Source organism: Plodia interpunctella, chromosome 19 (genome assembly GCF_027563975.2).
Source record: "Plodia interpunctella isolate USDA-ARS_2022_Savannah chromosome 19, ilPloInte3.2, whole genome shotgun sequence".
NCBI lineage: Eukaryota > Metazoa > Arthropoda > Insecta > Lepidoptera > Pyralidae > Plodia > Plodia interpunctella.
In genome coordinates this window covers 3,271,179-3,293,118 of record NC_071312.1, presented here as the reverse complement: position 1 = coordinate 3,293,118, position 21,940 = coordinate 3,271,179, and the positions used below count along the sequence as shown (strand labels likewise).

The 21,940-nt window shown below is 34.8% G+C and overlaps 2 protein-coding genes across 6 annotated transcripts in view; one reads left to right on the top strand and one right to left on the bottom strand.

Annotated features, from left to right (window-relative positions):
• LOC128678359 (uncharacterized) overlaps positions 1-3,252 on the top strand; it is a 32,612-nt gene extending 29,360 nt beyond the window's left edge. For 3 of the 4 annotated variants that reach the window (XM_053759834.2, XM_053759835.2, XM_053759832.2), the window contains 3 exons: positions 423-634; positions 1,006-1,155; positions 1,384-3,252. In XM_053759834.2, coding sequence (XP_053615809.1) covers positions 423-634; positions 1,006-1,155; positions 1,384-1,473 — 452 coding nt within the window. In that variant the 3' untranslated portion in view covers positions 1,474-3,252. The remainder of the gene's footprint in view (positions 1-422; positions 635-1,005; positions 1,156-1,383) is intronic. The other variant, XM_053759833.2, reaches the window with a different exon arrangement.
• Positions 3,253-8,542: 5,290 nt separating this feature from the next.
• On the bottom strand, positions 8,543-21,029 carry LOC128678358 (uncharacterized). Of its 2 annotated transcripts, XM_053759831.2 has the most exons (6): positions 20,832-21,028; positions 15,273-15,320; positions 14,536-14,602; positions 12,015-14,119; positions 11,704-11,742; positions 8,543-10,866 (listed from the first exon to the last, which is right to left on the bottom strand). In XM_053759831.2, exons 2-5 carry the CDS (start codon positions 15,284-15,286, stop codon positions 11,724-11,726), a joined length of 2,205 nt encoding a protein of 734 aa, XP_053615806.1. In that variant the 5' UTR covers positions 15,287-15,320; positions 20,832-21,028; the 3' UTR covers positions 8,543-10,866; positions 11,704-11,723. The 2 variants fall into 2 exon arrangements, with proteins under 2 accessions (XP_053615806.1, XP_053615805.1); XM_053759830.2 differs by lacking the exon at positions 11,704-11,742 and having other exon boundaries at positions 20,832-21,029.
• Positions 21,030-21,940: the final 911 nt, after the last annotated feature.

Here is a 21,940-nt window from a genome sequence, read left to right as displayed (position 1 = left end):
ATTTAGTTGAATTGGTGATTTTCAAGTAGAATATCGGTAGCACAATCGATACAGAGCAACGCGCGAAGAGCACCGAAGGAGGCGGGAAAAGCAAGACTTGCTTGACGTTTGATTTGACGTTCGTTTGATTCTATTTCAACAATATGAACATAATGATTGATTGAAAAAATAACAATAAGTGAACGATAAATACATGAAATAAAATTCATTTATTTCAAACAGACATACTAGAAAAGGTTCTGACAGTTATGCCATGAAAATTACAAAAAAATATATACTTACATGATAAACAGACCAAATGCAATTTATAATTTCGACTGCGCGTTTTTCAAAATATTATTCATAACTTGATTTCAAAATGTTACGGTTCTGTAAGGAATAACAGTGATGTAAAAATTTACAATCGTCACACAAAATTTCAGAAGCCATAAGCTGGGTACCGGCAACCCCTACTACTGCACAGAATCTAGACTACAAAGCCGTGGTAGGGGGCAAGGAGGGCTACGACGGAAGCCCCCTATGGATCATCAGGGCCCACCACAAGGGGGAAATGATACCAGGAAAGCTTAACATCAAGCATCGATACGCGTACATACCGAGCTTGGGGAAAGAGATTCCAGTACACAATTTTGACGTTAGTGCTTTTTATAATATATTTCTGTGTTCCATTCTAAATTCAATTTCTTAAATATATTTTTTTTTAAATTGCGGGCATCTCTTCCAGCCTACTTTTTAATAGGAAAAAGGAATATGTTAGCAGCGTTACGACCAGTTTCATAAAATGTCATATTGCAATTTGACAGATAGATTAGAAGAGCTCATGGATTTAGTATTACTTCGTTGTACGGAGTACCTACTAATTCCATAGAAGAGCTAGATAAATCTGACGTGATTCACGAGTTAGCCCTATCTACCTATATGTAAAACACAATTTCTATATTCATAACCAAGCGGTGAAACAGTCTCTAACTCAAGTAAAATGTTGATGGTTGTATTATGTTTTAGGTTTTATGCTCGAAACCAGGGGGTGTCCAGTGGTTATCTGCAAAAAACGGACAGGTTCCTAAAAAAGCGGTCGAGGCTGGATACGCGATCAATGCAGAACCTCTCTACATCGGCAGAGTATCACACAAGTCTTCACTCACTCCTGGAAAAGTTAGTATTCTGTGAATTATATTACCAACGAGAGTTATGCTGTCGATCGTAAAATTACTGGCGAAAATTCAACATTTCAAAGGTTTAACTTATACGTGGATCCTGTACTCCACAGTGTTGCAGTTGCGAATGAAACCGGGCAATTCGAGACTGAGAAAGAGAAACAACAAAACAAAGCTGTGTGCAATGCTCCAGTCTTCGGTTCTAATTGATTATTTTTAATTTTAGGTTCAACCCGGCCACGGATGCTGCTACATCTCCTTCCACGGCGTCGAGGTATCGTTCAGGAAGTATGAAGTGCTTTGTGAGATCATCTGATTATCATGCAGATATATATCCTTATATTTATGTTATAAATGCGAAAGTTTGTGAGGATGTATTACTAGTACTCTTTCACGCAAAATCTACAGGACGGATTGTTATGAAATTTGGTACACAGGTAGAATATAACCTGGAATAACAAACTGGAGTGTTTGTTATCTAGAAATACCCAAAGGGAGCGAAGCCACGGGGCGCAGTTAATATTATATATATACTAAGAAGAAGAAATAAAGTGCAATTTTATGTAATTACGAGTCAAAAAAACCGACAAATTTTGATTAGTAAGAACAGTCAAAAGAAGAAAGTAAAATGTGTACTGTATGTAAAAAAATATTTAATTATTAGTTTCCACATCTAATCAAGATTTTTTTTGTACATATTCGTTCATATAATGTATGTTATATACATAATTCAAATCCATAAATGACCTAATGATTCCTAGAACATTATTTTTGTCGAATGAATACTCAATGTTTTTGTGTTCATCTGTGTTTAAGTGTTCGTTGTCGTGAAATTCCAATCTAAATGATATTTTTAAAATAAAAGTCGCCATTACCGTCGTATTTCGGGTCATGGCGAAAATCATAAATTCTTTTAATTATTACATTTATGTCCCAATTTATTTACGTGCACGTGATCTTGAAACTGACCTGAAAAAACATTCGCAACATTGTAAATATCACAACTCTATAGTATCTAATAAAAAAACATACACAAATAATTTAAATTCATATTTTTTTAAAGGAAGAAGAAATAAAAGTCTACATAGTCGATCGACAACAATAGCATTTCCCATTTCCAAAGAGGTTTACGCAAGGCAGACGGCCTATCAATTAGAGCTGAATCTTCAAGTCTTAATAGTTTTCTTCACGCGCCCCTGGTTTCGTGTATCGCAGCCGTGAATGTAACCGGGACCACGCGAGAATAAGAGAAAGAAATTTAAAAAAAACTACTTAGATGGATAGTGATAACTTTCCCAATCCATAGTCACACCGATTTACCACACCAATAAGTTTACTTTGAATTATCCGTAGTTACACCAGCCAAAAGTCCAACACACTTTGACCAGTGTATCGCTATATTTTCTTTAAACATACATGTAATTACTCGTATGTCCAAACCACCGAGGCATCAATTCATACACACATAACATTACTCTCCTAAACAAACACGAGCAATCACCCTTGTAAATATAGTGACCGCTCGTGCGGCAAATGCATCAACAACAAAAAATGGCCGACTATTCTTTCACATTAATCTACGCAGACACCCAAATGAATTGGCCATTTTAATCCTAGTGTGGCAATGACTTATATCTGATCCTGCTAGATTGAGTTTAGTTAACAGGGCAAAGGAACCAACTTATATATTTCGTTGGGGGAGCCGCTGCTGTAGAATTTTTCACAAATTTTTGTATTTTTCTTTTCCAATTTTACAAATATCTATTTTATTCTGTACCTGTGTAAATGCGAAGGTTTTTTTCTGGTTACTGCTATTTCAAACATCCTAATACCTATCTATTTAATTAGGTAGGTGTTGTGTTGACAGAATATTTTTTCTTATATTTACACTTCTTAATAACAAGTTTATTTCAATACTAAACCGTCAGTGGAAATGCGGCATCCAACAGTCTGGTTTCATCGATGCAGTCGCGAATATAAGTACATATAAACTGTTTTATTGCTCCATTAAACTTTTATTGGCCGCTTTATCATTTATAATTCAGCCACAAATAAAATGTTATATTTGTTTATGGAAATGATACAGGCTAAGACCAACAAAAATATAAACTGATAATTCTAAGAAGCTGTAACACTATCTGTCACTAGAATTATGTTTAAAAACCAGCTTTCCTTTACACAAAATATCTCTGAGAGTCTCTGGGAGAGATTTCTAGAAAACGGGAAGGAAGATATTGACGAAAATGTAAACGTAAATGCATGGAACTAATATTGTATTTTAAATACATATCAATAATTCATCAACCCCATCCTCTGGTCTAGTCGTGGACAATTTATTAAAAGTCAATGTCATTATTTTTACTACCCAGATTATGTTTTACAGTACAATGTTATTAAGTGGTCGGCTTAAAATTTCAATTTGGCAGCCACCAATTATAAAGGCAGGCATATCAACAAATACATTTGAGCGGAGTGTTCACAATCGGATCACAGTGATTGAGTTGAAGTAATTTCAATTTAATGCAGGAATGTCGACGGCGATATTATTCTTTTGGTTGTGATGATGGAAAATGATGACCACAATAAATTATAGTTAAAGTTTTAAACAATTTATATTCTGAAAAGAATTACATAAATCACTTCAAGAGCACACACTACTGTATTACTGTTTTTATTATTTTTTATTTTAAACAAAACAGCAAATTACATTTCCAGCATTTTAGATCATCTGAAACAAAGTCAAAATTTTAATCGTACTAAATTAAAAAATTCATCGTACTAAAATCAAGTGATTTTTTTATTTTTTGTCTGAACTAGTTCTTGCCCGCAGCTCTGCAACCTATATTGCACGGCAATATAGGTTGCAGAGCAAGTTCTATTTCCAAACATCAAAACCCGACCTGCAGACAGACCTTTGTATTTATAATATTAGTATGGAAGTGTGGATAACAATTGTTTAATTTCCAATCATGATAAACCCGGATCAATCCTCCAGCAGTCAAATGGCGTTGTATGCCTGATATTTAGATAGATAAACTGAATAATACATGTCGTCAAGGTTGATACGCGTGCCAATGGTATAACAGTTCGAAGTGGAGCAGAAAAGTAGGAAAGCGGACACTGGGCTCCGGCGCATAACGGCTGAGGAAGTAACCAGGATAACGCCCGGTCTGGCAACTAAAAAGGTGGAAGAGAAAAAATTGAAAAGCGTATCTGGATGTCGACGCTCTGTTTGTTAGCCACCGGGAAAAGTACTATTGAATATGTTTTACTGGTTAATCTATTTAGTATAAGGGATGAAACGAGTAAACATTTATTTCACGTTCAATTATCACAAATACATCAACGGTCGTATGGAAATTCCATTATACACCGGTCGTTTAATTATAAACGACAAGCTTTACCACGGCATCCATCGATCATAAAGCAACCCTTTACTACCTCAGCTTATTCCGGCCATCGGCTCCCAATCAGTCATGGGCAATGATCCGACCGAATATGTACATTTTCAAAGAAATACATATAATATATCTAAATAATCCAATCACTACATAGTCATACAAAAAATGGCGTCATCCAGTTCTGTTTGTTTCTATCTATTTTATTCCACGCAACGGATTTTGATAACTGCATCAGAATCCGTTACTGTTATTTAGACAATTTATTCCTGAAGGTTTTCAGACCTCGTGCGCAACCGGGCCGGATCGCTAGTTTCGTATAAATAAATATACAATAAGTCAACGGCTCACACGAAGCACTAAGCTTGTATTGCGTGTCCGATGGCACACACAGAAACGGTCACAATACTCTCAAAACCACAGACAAATCTGTAATCAACAGAACCCAGGACCACCCATATATAATAAAAGTGGCAAAGACGCATGTTTATGTGGTTGCTACCAAGGAAATCTGATTTATAAGGGGCATTGTCGACCGATTTTGTCACAGCAAATTAGACTATATGGTCTAACTGTCACTGAAATGTTCCGAAGCACTACGACGGTTAGTGATAAGAACATATACATTTTGATTTAAGAGGACATTTATTTAAATATATGTTATGTTGGTGTGTGCAAACTTGAAACCTAGGAGGGATCACCTATTAGTTAGTTCCATACAAAACTTCTTAAACTAACCCAAAAAATGTTAGCTTGATATTGTAAAGGATGATATGTATTGGATTCTTAAAGATGCCGAAGGAAGAAAAGTAAGCAACCGGTTCCTGAGTTCCGTCCGACGCCTGATGAAAAAGCCGGGAAAACGATCAAATGAGAGAGAAAGTAGTTACGTTTATTGAAATCAATGTAATAACATCGACGTGGAATATTACGATTTCTATGCTCGCAATGAGGCTAAAACGGGACCTTTTAAACAGTCCAATCCCGGCCAGCATTTACCCATCCCTAGAGCCAATACCAATCAGGTATATCGATGTTTGGTAATGAACAATTTCATGACCGGACGCCTCGCTCCATGAACGTTACCTGCTCAGTAAATACTTGTATCGTGTACTTAATGAACTGTGTTTGGGGATAGTCGGCTTTATTAGTTAGTTAACTAGATTACTGACTAATAAACCTGACTTTAACTACATGATCAGCGTTAAATTATAATGGTTAACGCTGATCATATACCATAATCCATTGTGGATCTCCGTGAATCGGGCATTCAAATGGCAGACGGTCGACCCTAGTTCGAATTCCAACTGTCGAAGAGATTTGCTCAGAGTTACATTGAATTTGTATTCACTATAATTCTTGTAGGTTAGTCAATCAGACCCGAGATTAGTTGTACTAATCTCGGGTAAATAAGCTTGTAGCTTATTTCTTCATGTTGGGCCTTGAGTGTTGTTGTCCATTTATTTTCACAAGAGACGTCTAGATGTACTTAGTCCAAATATCTGTCCTCTCTATTAACGATCCTCAGTAATCTAGTAACAATAACTAGGTATTGGACCATAACTTCGTCGTCCATTAGCCTCTATTGATTGTGATGTTGTGCTGTAAACAATGACTTGATTGCAGTATTTAATTTAGTATAATGCTAGTAGTTTGCGTTTTGAGAACTATTACAAGTACAATTAAAATATAGCGTAAAAAGCGTCTGTGAAGTCTTAATTTGAAGGTCGGGTTCGATTCAAAATGACAAATATTGGTCTGAAATTATGGTTGTCTTTGCCCGTTCCTGTGTTTGTGTCTATCGGATCCGCGACATGCTTGGTGTGGGCCATTGAGTATTTTCCATTTATTTATTTATTTTGATTTCTTAAACTTAAAACTTTGACATTGATATTAATATGAGGTTCTGGAAATAGAACCAGTGGTGGTTCGGTAGAACGACCACCTTTGATGGAGCGAAAGGTCCAAGGTTTGCACTCTCGTTGATGATTTGTCACATAATGCACATAATAGCCATATTAGCATTCGAGTGTAAATAAAATTGTTACCTAACGTAAATTTTTAAAACTCCTTTAGTTTTTGATGACAATTCATTATTATGATATGCATGCTCTGACGATGCACCCAAGATCGGCTTCTGACGCAGGAACTCCTCAACGATTTACTGCATGGACATTATTTTTTGTCACGAGTTGAGTTGCAATAAGATCTCTCAGACGACAATAAAATCCTTCCGAAGCGTCAGAACCAAGATACTAATATGACCAAGTTGCTAAAATGACCAAAAACTTGTGTAAAAAAAATTACGTTTTTATAAAAACTAACTAACCCGATAATATTGTGCCCATTTAACAAAATACACTGAGAGGCATTTTCTCTCACGCGAAAACAACATTTCCCATATAACTCCTACAAAAAATACAGGAATAAAACATTCTGGCACACGCAGGACTTTATCAAAACGGGACATTGTCATACGGGCCGAATTTATAGGGGTCGTGATTAGGGAATTGCGAATCGGTCATTTGGTCTTTCATTTGTAGACAATGATGGACACGCTGGACGCAATGTGTGGAATGGAACACAGTGGAGTCATTAGTTAGATAGTCACATTACACACACACATGGCTCGTGACCTCATAATGTATGTCCTTTGCTTTAAAAACGCATCAAAAATTTTCGCTTTTTTTATTGCTCTAAAAAGTCAAGATAAGAAACATTCTACAAACAGCTACCGCTTTATGCTACCTATATACATCGATGGTGAATTTATCGTGATAATACTTATAAGGGACAATTTGCGATGTGTACCTGCCGAACCATGCCTCATATAGAATAGGGCAACTCCACACATTCGTGTGGATGTAAGAAATATTTAGAATCCCCGTTAAGAGAATCTCGAAATAAAATGTTTACGTAAACTGCGACCGACTGACAAACATCAAATACCAAAATAGATGTTTATCGAACACTAGATTTCACTCGTGTCTTCTGCGCTCGTAAGAATTCCGTTTTTACCCGCTCTTTATTTTATTTATTTATTTATTTACACGGTACAGTATAAATAAAACTTACAAAATTAAATAGGGAACTAAGAACAAAGGTTATTCCTATAGAAAGATTTCTCTTGTGAGAGTTTTGTGAGGTCCTGTCTCAGCTCTCTACTAAATTTCCCATTTTCCGCTTTCATTTTGCTTTCGAATGCATTGGCTGCATTTAAACGTAGTTATTATCATGGAATTAGTAGGTACTCCGTACAACTGAAGTAGGTACTTACTCTTTGACTGCATTTACATTGTCTGTCACTCAAATAATCTATGGTTTTGTATATAATATTGATTTCGTAGGTATCTCTACTTTGTCTACCGGCGACGACTTGCGTTCAAATTGTGTTTTTTTTTGGCTTTTATTTTTTTATGCATACTACGCTACACTACTCTTTCTTCAAATTGTTTTAAATGTAAAATTAATGTTTACCCAATAAACATTTTTATTTTTTATTTTATTACTCTTCTCTGGCAAGAGATTTCTTATGAGGCAAGTAGCCTTTTACTTGATTTTTATCCCAAAATAGTACACTATAAAAATGAAGAGAACAATTTTAATTACACCACAGTTAAAAATAATTGCATAGGTCAACAAAATGTGTGTATAATTTTAGTTGAAATTGATAACAATGATGCTGAATATAATTAGTACAATAATCACTACCAGAAGATATTAATCCAGTCCACCAGTTTTGGCGAAGGAAAATATTGTGAAATCTCCACTTTAAATAGGTAAGTCTAAATGCAATTATTGTTTTAATTGGTATCTTCTTCTTCTTTGTGTGTCGAAGTTCTCCAACAATTGTTTTGTATTTTTCCCATGGATTTAATAAGTACTTCGCGGAGTACCTACTAATTCCATGATTTTTCCATATAATCGTGGCTGCGCCACGGCAACAACCTAGTGCATGAACAAACTCGGAACAAAATAAAATATCGATTTCGATTTCATTATTTTATTAGAAAATTAATTTTCAACCATTACTAAAATCAATAAATATATAATTACCCTAGATTATGAACCTATAACTTAAACATAAGTATATAAAATATAATACTTATATACGTATTGATAAAAGATCACACTGACTAGATTGCCACACCCCTCGTCTGTTTAAATCTTCGTTTTATTTTATAACAGTGTATAAAAAACTATTAAAAAATTTTTAGATCCCTAATGTCTGTTTAAAATTTTTCAACTTAAGGTATTATATAATATAGATAAACAAAAGGAAAAAATACCAGATTATAACCATGGTAAAATATAAGGTAACCTAACCCATGGGTTTAGTAAGTACTTCGTACGGAGTACCTACTAATTCCATGACCTAATAACCCCTTTGATGATATCGACATTATGATAATATACCAATATGCTCTATATACTGTTACAAGATATTACGTTAAGATTCATAATTTTGTTAATCACAAAGAAAAACCATGTTATTTATGGGAATCGGAAATTTTATACAAACATTTTCCCAGTCACATCATATTTGAATTTATTCTGCGGCCAGTGTCAGTTTTTTTTAATATCAAGATGTTATACTGAATGGCAGTATAACATTTTGAAGTTATGTTTCGATTCTATCATCTTCATAGACTAACTGGATTCTGAATTATTATTCTGATGACATTTTTAAAAAATATTTGTTTCTTATACTTATAAAAAGGCAAAGGACGAATCTACTTCGACGAAAGTTATAAGAAAAATAAAAATATTCACATTGTCGAAGGCTTTTGACTGACTGAGCGATTGTCTTATACATGACTAATAATAATAATATGTATAAAACACATAGACCTATTTCACATGTACTTACGAGTAACTCGTTAGAAATCCATATAGGTACATCACAAAAGCATATTTTGAAATAATTTAATAAGTAAATAATGGATTCTCTATTAGCCATGTCAAAATATATTAATTTACATTTCCCAAATGATGTTTTATGTAACTATATTGTTAAACAAAACACAAAAAAATATTTTATATATTTAAGAAATATTCTAACTAGGTAAATTTAAGTTTTTGCCATGCATTGACCATGAAGTTTATTAGGAGACAGAAACAAACATAAAAATCATAGAAGCATGACAAACAATATGTAATACAATTACAGAAATACATAAATATACACATTTTAGTATTGTTAGTAAGAAGGATAATTTTTTTTTAAATTAAATGTAATTACTCATAGACTTAAATTTGTAAATAAATTAGGATACATATTCTACGTTGGTTACTTGACTATATAAATTATATCAATAAATTAAAAATAGAATATACGTATTTTACTACTTTTAAACTTACGCGTTTCATTATTAATTGCATAATACACGACCGAAACATCCTTATTATAAAAGGTACGTGCCCGTTTAATACAGGTATTAAGCAATTAATATACGAAATTGTTCTAACTACACTAAATCTATATATCGATAGTTTATATCTAAGTTTTGATATTATATTGAATCAATTTAAATATTATATTGAATCACTTTTTGTTTCAAATTGTTACTAAAATAGAGATTCGCTGTCAATATTTCATTACATAACCTAAAATTAGAATAATTAAATTAAGTAGGTACACCTAACAAAAAAAATAATCTTTGGTAAGCTAGCTGTTTCGTGTGAGCATTAGTAAAATCACAATAAAAGCATTTTAACTTTTTGTTAAGTTTATTTAAAAAATATGTACAATTTTGATTTTAATAACAACGTAATCATATATTTAATAAATATACATAAAACCCGATTTCGTGTTATTAATCGCACCATTCTTTAAACTTTATATATCTGTCTATCGGAACTACATCTAAAATGATTAAGTAATAAGTGTTATAAAAATTATAAGAATTATTATTTGTACATTGTCTGTGCAAATTTAAAGTTCTAACCCTAACCTCATCGTTTATAAAAAAAAATAACATTAAAAAATATGTCACTTATAAAATTTGTTTTGAAACTGTTTTGCAACGTTACAAACAATCTCTTAATTTTTGTAAATAATTATAACGATCTAACTTTGATTTTTTTTTAAATAACTTAATAATATGATACTGTTATGTTAGATGTTATCCTTATTTAAAATTGTAATAAATTATATTAATGTAAACTATAGATCAGTATAACCATAATTATGTTCCATAACCTGGATGTCCTCAACGTCCTGGGTCCCCGTGATGACCTGCAGTACCCTGAAAGCCTTGGACTGCCGAGGGGGTCCTTCCTGGGTGAATTTGTGGTAGTATACCTTGGAACTGTAAGCATTTGAGACAATGTCAATAAAAAATTCCAAATACATATCATGTTAACTCAGACGGCCTGGGAACGGTCAAATTATATTGCGCAAATATGATTATATGACATGGATACTTGACCAAATTGAAAAGTTACATTTTCTCTTGTAAATCTTATACAGCAACCGCGACTCTTTCGCCGGGCCAGATAAGCGATTCATACAGTTTTTTGTTCATTAATAATGCACAATATAATTGACCGGTTAGGGCAGCCTTTTTATACTACTTATTATTATATATTAAAATGTTTTGTAATACTAGGACAATTAGTATACAGACAGGTATGGAGTTCCAGATTAATTGGGAATTACGACAATGAGAATAGTTTGGCAAGACAATATAAAGAAAATATATTAAGAAAAGGATAAATTGAAGGTTTGAATTAAATGACAAATATTTTATTAATGAACGGATCGGAAAAATTCAAAATTCCCAAAATTGTAACAATTGAAGTTTTCCTTATGTTGTTCCTCTCTAAAAATGAACTGTGAATCTTAAAGAAATAAATAATAAATAAATAAATTAGGTTCAATAAACAACACAAAAAGCAAAATTGTATTTAAAAATAAATTATGACTGCTTTATCATGAGAACGCTTAGTTTTATTGTAATTGTAATGTTTCAAAAGTTCTACGTGAAAATATATATATTTTTGATCAAACAAATAACCGTAGATGTTAATTAAATATTCATTAGTAATGCCAATTTTCAAAGTCAAACGGTGAGATGATTCGATTAGTGTTCAGTTTGAGAAGCAGTGGCTAATTGCCGAAGCGAAGCAGTAAAAATATTGTTTACTTTTGACCCGCACACCGCTCCTAGTACCGTCCACCGAAGCTGAAATCATCACGATTATTTTTGAAGCCACTTAAAAAAACAATCGTTTTATCTAACAAAATACATTATTTAGGTATAAATCACATTTTGTTGGCTACTATACTAAAAACTAAGTATAATTTTCCAGCATCGGAAATCATCATTGAGTGTATGAGATGAAGATGCAACGTCAAATCACTCTTATCAATATCAATTGCGAACGTGGTTTGTGTGTAGACATAAAGTTCTGTGCAGTAATAAGTATCAGAAATGCAACATATTTTAACTATTACCTTTTGTTAGCTCCGCCATTGCCGCCTTCAATCTGAATAGGAATAATTCTAGTCCTCGGCTGACTGTCCTGATTCTGAAAGTTCCTGTTCAACGAGGGCAATTCCTGCTGACTTGGACCATCATCCAGTCTCACCAGCTGTGGAGACAACACTCTCATGATTCTCTGTGTTGGTTGAGAATAAGCCTGTTGATTTTGTTCTTGATTAGGTTGCATGCCAATAACTATTCTCAAATGTGGCTGTTGATTCCCTTGTCTTCCGTGATTCATTGTTTCAGTACTTGACACTTCCATCTGAATAGGCACTATTCGACCTTGTGGGTTTGGTGCGGTATCCTTTGGAATACTTTTACGATTTTCTGAAGGTCGTGTTGACCACGTCGGTTGTACTGGTTGCTGGTATTTCGGTGGACTGATCACCTCTCGCATGCCTCTCTGCATTTCGTTACTTTTCTTTACCCATTCTGGTTCTTGATTCGAATCCCTTGGAGGAGTAACCAACTCTCTTGGGGCACTTCTCCTTTCTAGTGGCTTTTGGACCCATTCCGGTGGTGGGGTTTTTGTTTTTTCTTTCTGCGTTTTCACCCATGGTGGTATCGATTTGGGACTATCCGGACAGAAATATACAGGTTCTTGATTCACATAAACAACCTCTTTTTGTGCTGATGTATTGTTGTATTCTTGTGGAGGATTCGGCTTTTTTGACGTTACAGGAATTGACATACTCGACTGATAACGTGGTTCTGCTTGGTTTTGTTTTGGTGCATAGACAGGAGTAGTCCTATTGTCGTTTTCTTGGGCTTTCCATGGTGGGACGTAACTGTCTTGTGCCTTATTGTTATTTGCATCTTGCACCCACGGCGGACTGTATTGTTGAGTTTCAATTGGAGCTGATCGATTATCTTGCTTCCAAGAAGGAATGTTGTTGTTGTTGCTGCTCGGTTCATTTATTTTCCACGGAGGAGAGTATGAAGACTGTTGGTTTATATTCTTGCTGTTATGATAAATTGCCTGCAAGTTATCAGGTTCACGAGGAGTTCTATTGAGAGTGTTTGTCCTCCAAGGCGTAGAATTTGAAGTATCGAACTTAGGACTTTCTTCTCGAGTGTTATTGTAAATGACATTATTGTTCTGTACATTGTTCGAATAATTGTCTTGGTTTCTTTGATTAGCCCTTGGAAGAGTATGGAAAACGGGCCCAGTATTTGAAGGAGATTGAGTTTGATTTGGTGAAAATTGTTGGACATTAGGTGAGAACGGACTTCGATTTACATGTGGTGATTGTGGGCTGTAACTATTATTAGCAGGAGACTCCCGTCTTTCAGGTTGCCTCCAGTTATTATTAGGTGATGGTGAATAAGTGGACCCATTGCTGACTGGAGACATTCCGTTAAATGGCTGAGGACTCTTATTGAACTGTGAGTCTTGCCTCTGCAAAATTTCTCTAGTAGGTGCCACTCCATTTAATGGAGACGACGACATTTGATTTCCATACTGTGCCGCAGGTCTGTGAATTGGACTATCAGGGGTTTGGTTATTCTGATTTCCGTAAGGATAATTCTGTCGCTGATTATTTTGCAGCTGAGGAGAATATGTCTGAGGTTGTTGTTGTGTGAATGATGTTGGTGGCATCTTAACAGTTAAAGGGCTCGGAACCTTTTCTGTAAATTTCGGAACATTTCCCATGCGTTGTAATTCAGCTTTCTCAGCTTCCCAATGATACGGACTGTTAGTTTTCCTTAGCATTCCGATTGGATTTTCTGGGATGACAATTTCAGGTCTTTCACCAAGAGCTACGGGTTTTGGCGATTTTGAATCTGGGACTTGGATAACTATTGGTGGGGGAGGCGGTGGAGGAGCCGGCATTTGTGGCGGGGGCGGGGGAGGGGCAGGTCCTCCTTGTGGGTTGTACCTAGGACCAGCATTTTGCTGAGTATAAGCCTGCTCCTGCTCCTCTAGTGATCGCTGGCGAGCCATTCTTCTGGCCATGCTCGGCGTACGGATCTGAGACAAGTCAAGGCCGCCAGGAGTATAGGTAAATGGTTTCTTGTCCTTGGTCATCATTGCATTCTGGATGCATGCTGGCGGTTCCGAAGTACCCATTGGCTGGAATTGATAAAAAAAAAATGTTGGTACAAGAAGTTTTAACAAAAGATGGATGAATGATATTATAATATCGACGAAAATATATTTATTTCATTATATCATACCACACGGACTTACTACTGACTTTAACCTTTTACTTTGAAATCTCATAAAGTTAGACAAGAGGCGTAATTGATGACGTATTTAAACGGCTGTATGAGTTTGAATTTTCATATAGGAAAATAATATAGAGGGTGGGATTTTACATCTTCCACACGATTCAGATCAAACATTATACTACTTTCCGTACTCATTCCTGTAATGATAGACAATTTCAAGCAAATTCAAGAGACATTTTTTTTACATGTTTTTTTTTTCAAAGTTATCTTCCACTTTGAGAGTCGAGAAGAGTAGTGGAAAGTTTTGAAGTAACTTACATTGACCTGTGTTTTGCCGTAGTTGGGAATTCTTCCCATGTGGCCAGCGACGGGCGCCGGGCCGAACCTGGAAGGAAGCCAAGCCACAAGTTATTTTTACTCTGAGTGACCCAACTGTCGCGCTGAGGGCGGGATGACCTAGTCCACAACAGTTTTATTATGTAGGGAATTTGAAAGATAGCTTTGTAAGCAGCTTCGTGATAAATAATGAGGCATTGGAATGGTTTATCTCTCTCATTTCTGCATGTTCCCGTGCATGTGTGGTGCAATGCGCGGAGTCAGCATAAAAATTTACTAACTGTGATTTTGTAACCAGCCGCCTGCCAGAAGTCAACCCTCCTTGGGTCTCCGCGCCACATAGACACCTATGCTATGTGTCCCTTATTGGCGTCGTACGACATCCATGGTATATAGTCATTCTATTCTAAGCCACAGAACACACGCCACAGTGCTAAATTATCTTTATACTAGCGGCCCGTCCTGGCTTGATTCAGGTAAAATTATAATAAAATATACGCCTAAACCTTTCTCAGGAATCACACTATCTGTTGGTGAAAACTGTACAAAAATCTGTCTGGTAGTTTTTGAATTTATCGCGTTCATACAGACAAACATACAGACGTGACAGAAGCATTTCTTTTAATAATATGAAGAGATGTTATACTGGAGATGGCATGATATAATGTAATATAGGACTTAAACGATTAATTAGATGAACTAACTGAAACGAATCTTACCCATTCTCAGCCATGTTTGTGCGGCAGTCGAGTTAGCATGCAGTCACCCTGGAATGAGATCACGTTCAGTCAACACATGTTCAGCAATGATTTACTAACGCACGCACGCAAGGTCGGAGGTTATTTATAGGGCGTGAACTTGAGGAATCATGTAATCTAAGAAATCTATTGAAGAGTTTCCAATACAATGAAAGGATTTTTTAAAAGTTTTGCCGATACAGCCACTAACAAAAACTAAGAAAAAAAAACGAAAGTTAAATACTTTGTAACATGTTTCTTAAATTATTTGTATCTATTTCTATGAATTCACCTAGGAATCGGTAATTAAGAAAACCGTGGTTGTTGAAGACGGTTGAAGAAGACGGTGGTCTTTGTAAAGCATCATTGTCTTCTCCATTTCAAACGCTAGGTGGTAAGGCAAAATAAACTAGAGTACAGATTTCTTCACAATGTTTTCCTTCACCAGAAGCAACTGGTGGCAAATGAGTTAAATAGGATAGCAAAAGTAAAATTTGAACCTTACGTAACCTTGTTCTAACTTACGCGGGAGTTTTAACCATTTTAACTCCTAATATTATATATTATTATAAAGAGGTAAGCGTTTGAGAGTTTGTGATATGTTTGAGGCGGGTAATCTCCGAAACTACCGAACCGATTTCAAAAAATTTCTTTCACCTTTAGAAAGGTACATTATCCAAAATCCCTATAGGCTATATTTTATCTCAAAATTCCCACGGGAGCGAAGCCCCGGACAACATCTAGTTATTTATAGATTCATTTAAATCCAATTCCTCGATACTAAAGATCATACACGAAAATATCGTCTATAAAACACATACCGACATAAAGTGTAACTGTTATAGAATTTTGGCACTCTCTGGATAATTATAGACAGTAGTGTGTGCCAGCCCAGCCCTAAATATAGAGAATTGCGCGGCTGCGAAACAGGTTCATTGGGTTGCACGTTGCTTTCCATCAGGTAAAATTAAATTGGATAGATGTTAAAAATGTCATATTTTTGTTCAGACGTTCTATTTTCAATTTGTTTTTGTAAGTGGCCAGTAACGCGTTATTAAATTTTTTAAATATATAGAACAAAGTTTGCAGGCTTTTTATTAAGAATTTGAATTAGTTATTTTAGATAATAGGCATGTACTATTCATGTCTAGCTAAAATTTTGTTTGTTTGCTTAGGTATTTCTTTCTAATCGAGAGCCATATCCTGATATGGTGATTATCACAAGTTATTAAATGATCAACACAGCCGGTTGCACCAATGCGGTTTAAAGCTATACTTAGCCGAGGACGGGAAATTAGGGCGGCAGGTGGGCCAGAGAACGTTTGCGCTATTGACAGCCATTTTGACTTGATTAAGCGGTGATTATCCTTATTTAGGCTCAGGTTAAATCACATTATGCTCTGTTATTACTAAGTTGAAAGATATTTATGACTTAATATTAAAATATTCACTATATTATATTAGAATCAAAACTCTAAATGTAATGTTTCAATTGAAATAAGTATAGTACACGTATATTTATTATATATATATTCTTTACCTATATCTTATTATAATGCAGCGGAAGCACTTCAACCCGTTGGCTTTTCTGCTTACTATAAATTGACCCTTTTATCCATATGTGGTCGTCCAAATCAAAAGGAACCTTATAACGTGCGGCATTCACGCTATTATTGCCATTGTTTTGTATTCGAACACATCATAAATAATTTAGTGAAAAGTATGTAAAATATCTGCATGGATGGCATCCCGGGGTTGTGATGGCGCGAAGCCTAGGGTCAGCGTAAAATAGAAATTGAAGATTCGGCTGTAATTTTACAACGGGCCCCTGCCTGACGTCAACCCTCCTTGGGAATACTATTGTTGCCTATCAGCTGCCTAGGCTTTATCGCTTAGTCGCTTAGCCTCATACGACATCAACTATTCCACACGCCACAAATTAAAATTAAACTTAATTTAATTTAATCAATCCAATAAAGAAAAAAGGTTATGGATGTTAAAAGTCCATATTTTTATAAAATATATCATTTGATGCAACTCAATATTCGATCGATTTATCACTATCAATCGAACCACTGCTACTCAGACGTTCGAACTTTCACCAACCGATAACCGCCGTAGGAAAATTTAACTTTAATGCATGTCCCGCAGGAAACAATATGTCTTTCTCTGAACAAAGTGTGTTCAGGTGTAAATCAAAATGACTTTGATCTGGCAATGCCTGGCCCCACCTGTGCCAAGAGACCGGCCTTCGTCAGATATTACTCATCTACCAACCATCTTGTGCATTTCCACGCAGTCTGCTTTTTAGCGCTGGCTATAAGTACATGCTCCGCTCTACGTAATCCAGATAAATTCCTACTACTTAAGTATTATTGACTGGCAACCTTTGTGGCCGAAATCAGAATCGTTATTTAAAAATACCTAGTTACATTCTTCATAGTCGTATTCCTCATGGCTGAGGGTCGTGGTCATTACGTGGAATGAAACACACACAACAACTTTCTTGGCATTATTCATGGAGTTTGCCATTGCATTCTCCATTTCACACAGAAGTTAATAATAATCAATCAGTTTGCAGGTTTCCTCACGATGTTTTCCTTCACCGGAAGCAAGTGGTGGTCGATGAAAACTACTATATATGATTCAGATTTGTATACAAACTCATGTGGCACGAGTGGGATTCGAACCTGGGATCTGTCGATCCACAGGCGGGCATCTTAACCATTACACCAATACCGCTTCCCTAGTTACATAGTACGTTACGTACGTACGTAATTTAATAACATTAAAAAGCCATCGTAGATCGTAAGCAAGAAAATAGTAATTATTCAACGATATACATACAGGTTGTTCTCGTTCATTATTTCGAATTCTTTATTCAAATTATTTGAAAGAATTGAAGTTTCCCGTCGCCGCCGACGCTGATGTTGGTTGACAAACAACATAGCAATAGGAACCCGGAGCATATACTTTTTAATGTAGGTCAGTAATAAATACGATGTGGATAATGTCGATTACTCATCTCTCAAACATCTCGCTCAGGCTACGCAGGTTATTCGGATTTATTGAGTCTTTGAGGCGAGATAAACTCAATCATTCAGGTATTTTTTTTATTTACTCATACATACACTATAATATGGCGTACGAGAATGACCTCTTAAAGAAATCGCAACTATAGGTATTCGATAGTCTCTCGATCTCTCGATGTCTACACGTGCGTGACGTTTCTAAATAAATAAATAAGTAATAGGTCCTTACTAGTTCCTACGAATAATTCCTACAAAGTGAAATTTGGAGGGATCCATTTGTCATGAAATTTTACTTTAGACTTAAACGAGAAAAGTTCATTCCACGTGTTTATTATTTTTTTACTTTTTCGCGGGAAAAAATCAATCGCAAGTTTATTTACAAAACAAACCAACATAGTAGATATAGGGAGATTTCTGTGCGAATGGAGGAGACCCAGCTCCAGCTCCCTTTAGTATTAAATAAAATTAAGGTCAAATAAATGATGAATTATCAGATCAGTATCTAAGCGATACTGATTCGAAGTTTATTTACGGTTTAAAATGTCAACATGAAAATTCCTACTCGAAATGTGCTTCTTTGACCTCACAATGACTACTCGCTAATACTGAACCACTTTCGCAGCCGATGACGACTGAACACGTGAGTCATCGCTCGATGCACCGTGGGTGATTGCATGATGTGATTAGGTTATTTGTGGCAAAACCTCTCCTTTGGCAGAAATAGCTGGACACTCAGCGATCATCACTTACGTTGCGTGAATCAGTATTGTTATGCCAGCGTAATTTTGGTTTTACCGTGAGACTGAAAACAATTCTATTGTCAGGCTTAGGCTCATTTCTTTGAATAACTACAGACGAGTTAAAAGATATTTTTGATTAATAAGTATGGCACTCTGTATTTTTTTCTATGTCCAAGAAAAATTAATGTAAACACAGAATACACTACACATAAAAATAATCATTATGAATCACATTCTACCAACTTTCGCTTCATGGAATTATTCTAAGTTTCAATATGAAAATTTCTACAAAATTAGTTCATATAAAAACGAGTACAAACACATGTTATATGAAACTGCGAACCCTAACAAACTGTTGTATTGTTAATCGAAAATAAATTATAATCTATCACTTTACATAATTCTCTTGTATTTGAGAATATTACTCCAAATATTGGGTAATCCTATTCCTATTCCGGCTATTCCTGTTCAGTCATGATTGAACTATATCAACAATGTCGTTTCCTAGAATGCGTTTGTTCTGCATCCAATGGTATTAACTGGGTAGCTATTCACAAAAACACAATTTCCTTTTCATTCCAATCCAGAGGAAAAACTTACGAGTAACAATCTCAGAATCGTTTATCTATACGTACAAGATTTACGTAAGATAACAAAAATAATGCTCACAATAATTAATTCGTAAGTTAATAGTGTATAGTATAGTTAATTGAATAATAATTAACAAGCACATATTAATTACTCATATTTTTATCATTTGGTCTTTGTCTCTAGATAAGATGAATGACGTAAAAATATAAAACTCACCTAACTTATACATGGATATTTTTCAACACGATTCAAACAATAGTTTTCAAAGGTTAAATAATTTTTGTTTTTGTAATTTTACAATCAAATCAAAGTGAACATCGGCTAAATGTATGATTATATTATCTCAGGCAATATCCGTCCGTGCGTCTGAATCTTAATCGGGGATTTGATGCACGTGGCTGGTAGAATGCATTGTCATTACTACTAGTGCAGGCGACATCTTGTCAAACTATCACAAATCAATGAAATTTCGCTTCATTTACTACAAAAGAAGGTCTATGAGCAAATCGTATAGTTTGTAATTTAGGAGTGAATTTAATAAATACTAAAATTTAGACGTTTATACAGGGCTTTGTCCAGTAAGTACTTTCAATGTCTCAGATTTCAAAAATAAAATATTACTTTTACATAAATACTTAATAGTTACTTAATTTAAAATTTATAATATTATTCCGTAGCATTGTTTGTTAACTGATTTAAAATGTCAATATTAGATATTAAATCCAATGATTTATTAATATCAATACATTGCATCAAACGTTAACTAAATTTAAAATGAACGCATTAGTTTTTCATATACCTAACTTTTATTTAGGCGGAAAAGCAAAAATAGGCCCCTAGGTACGAAAAATTTACTACAAATTGAAAGTTTTTATACAGAAATCTGTTTTTTTATTTACCTAAATTATTAAAGTTGGCATGTGAATCATTCCTTTATTGCTCATAAACACTATTTTAGTCATGCTGTAAACGTTAGGAACATTAGCTTTATTTATACGAATTACGCCTAGTTATTGCGTAGGCGTAGTCCATAATTTCGAGGCCGCCATATTTAAAAATATATTTTTCTTTAAAAATGTTATATTATTTTTTATATGTACAGCCAAAATTTTTTTGTGTGGTTTAAAATTATGAACCACTGAACGCGACATAAAAAAATAAATATTAATTGTACTTACCAACCAAAGAGGAAAAATCCAAATTTGATTCACTGGCACTAAGCAAATTTGAATTTTCGAAATAGGAACAATAGTGTGGTTCGTAAACACAGGCGCGAGTTATGAATGGTGCGTGTAGGGTTGCGTTTCGTTCGTTCGGATGCGCTGCCTTGCGAACGGTCGGCGAAGCGCTGCGCGGCCACGGGACGCCTCGGGAAATGCGGGATGAGTAGGGATGGACCACTGCACGCCGAGTGCAAAATATCGATAAGGATAACAGTACGTCCGAAGAGAGTACAGAACCGTGCTTCACCTGGGATTTAGGCTCCAACTGGTCAAAAACGGAGTAGGTACATAAGGTGCTCGTAGTAGTTTATGAGTGTCAAATTTTTAAAGTGTTGTTAATCTGTTAGACGCGAATTTCGACTAACTTTAATTTGTGAATATTTATGACATAGATGAATATAACTAAGAAGTTCAGTTATAAAACACTGCATAATTTGCCATTTAATATTAACTACAGAATTTTAAATAGTAGGTACATAAATGTAGAAATTTAGAATAACATTTCAAATTCATGTGATCAGTTTTAAGAAAGCATAGTGTAATACTGAAATAGTTCTGTACATATAATATATCGATAACTTTCGAACATCACTAACTGAGTAAGAGTGCTATTTCGGCACAAAGTTGCGGATTGTTCCTCTCATAATAATTATATATTATTTCTTAACACCGCCTTGTTATATCTCCAGACAGAGAGCACCTGACACGGTTTCTCGAAAATAAAATACATATTCTCGACTTTCCTGTTGCGAAAACAGTTTTGATTGCTTTTCAATTTATGTAAATTTTATTTGCCTGTACTTAATTATATACTTTTTGTACTGTAAAACCTTCATGATAATGAAATATTTATGGTATTTAATTGAACGACTAAATTGATGAAAATCACAAAATTTTGTAGTATCTTATCGTCTGTGATCCTATATAGGGGTAAGGGTTCCGAATCTTAGATAGTTCTATCTAGGATTCGGAAGTGACATGTTAGTTCTAACATCTTCACTTCAGTCACTATCTTCTAAATTGAATATCGAATTTATAATTTTCACTTACCCTACCATTATGAA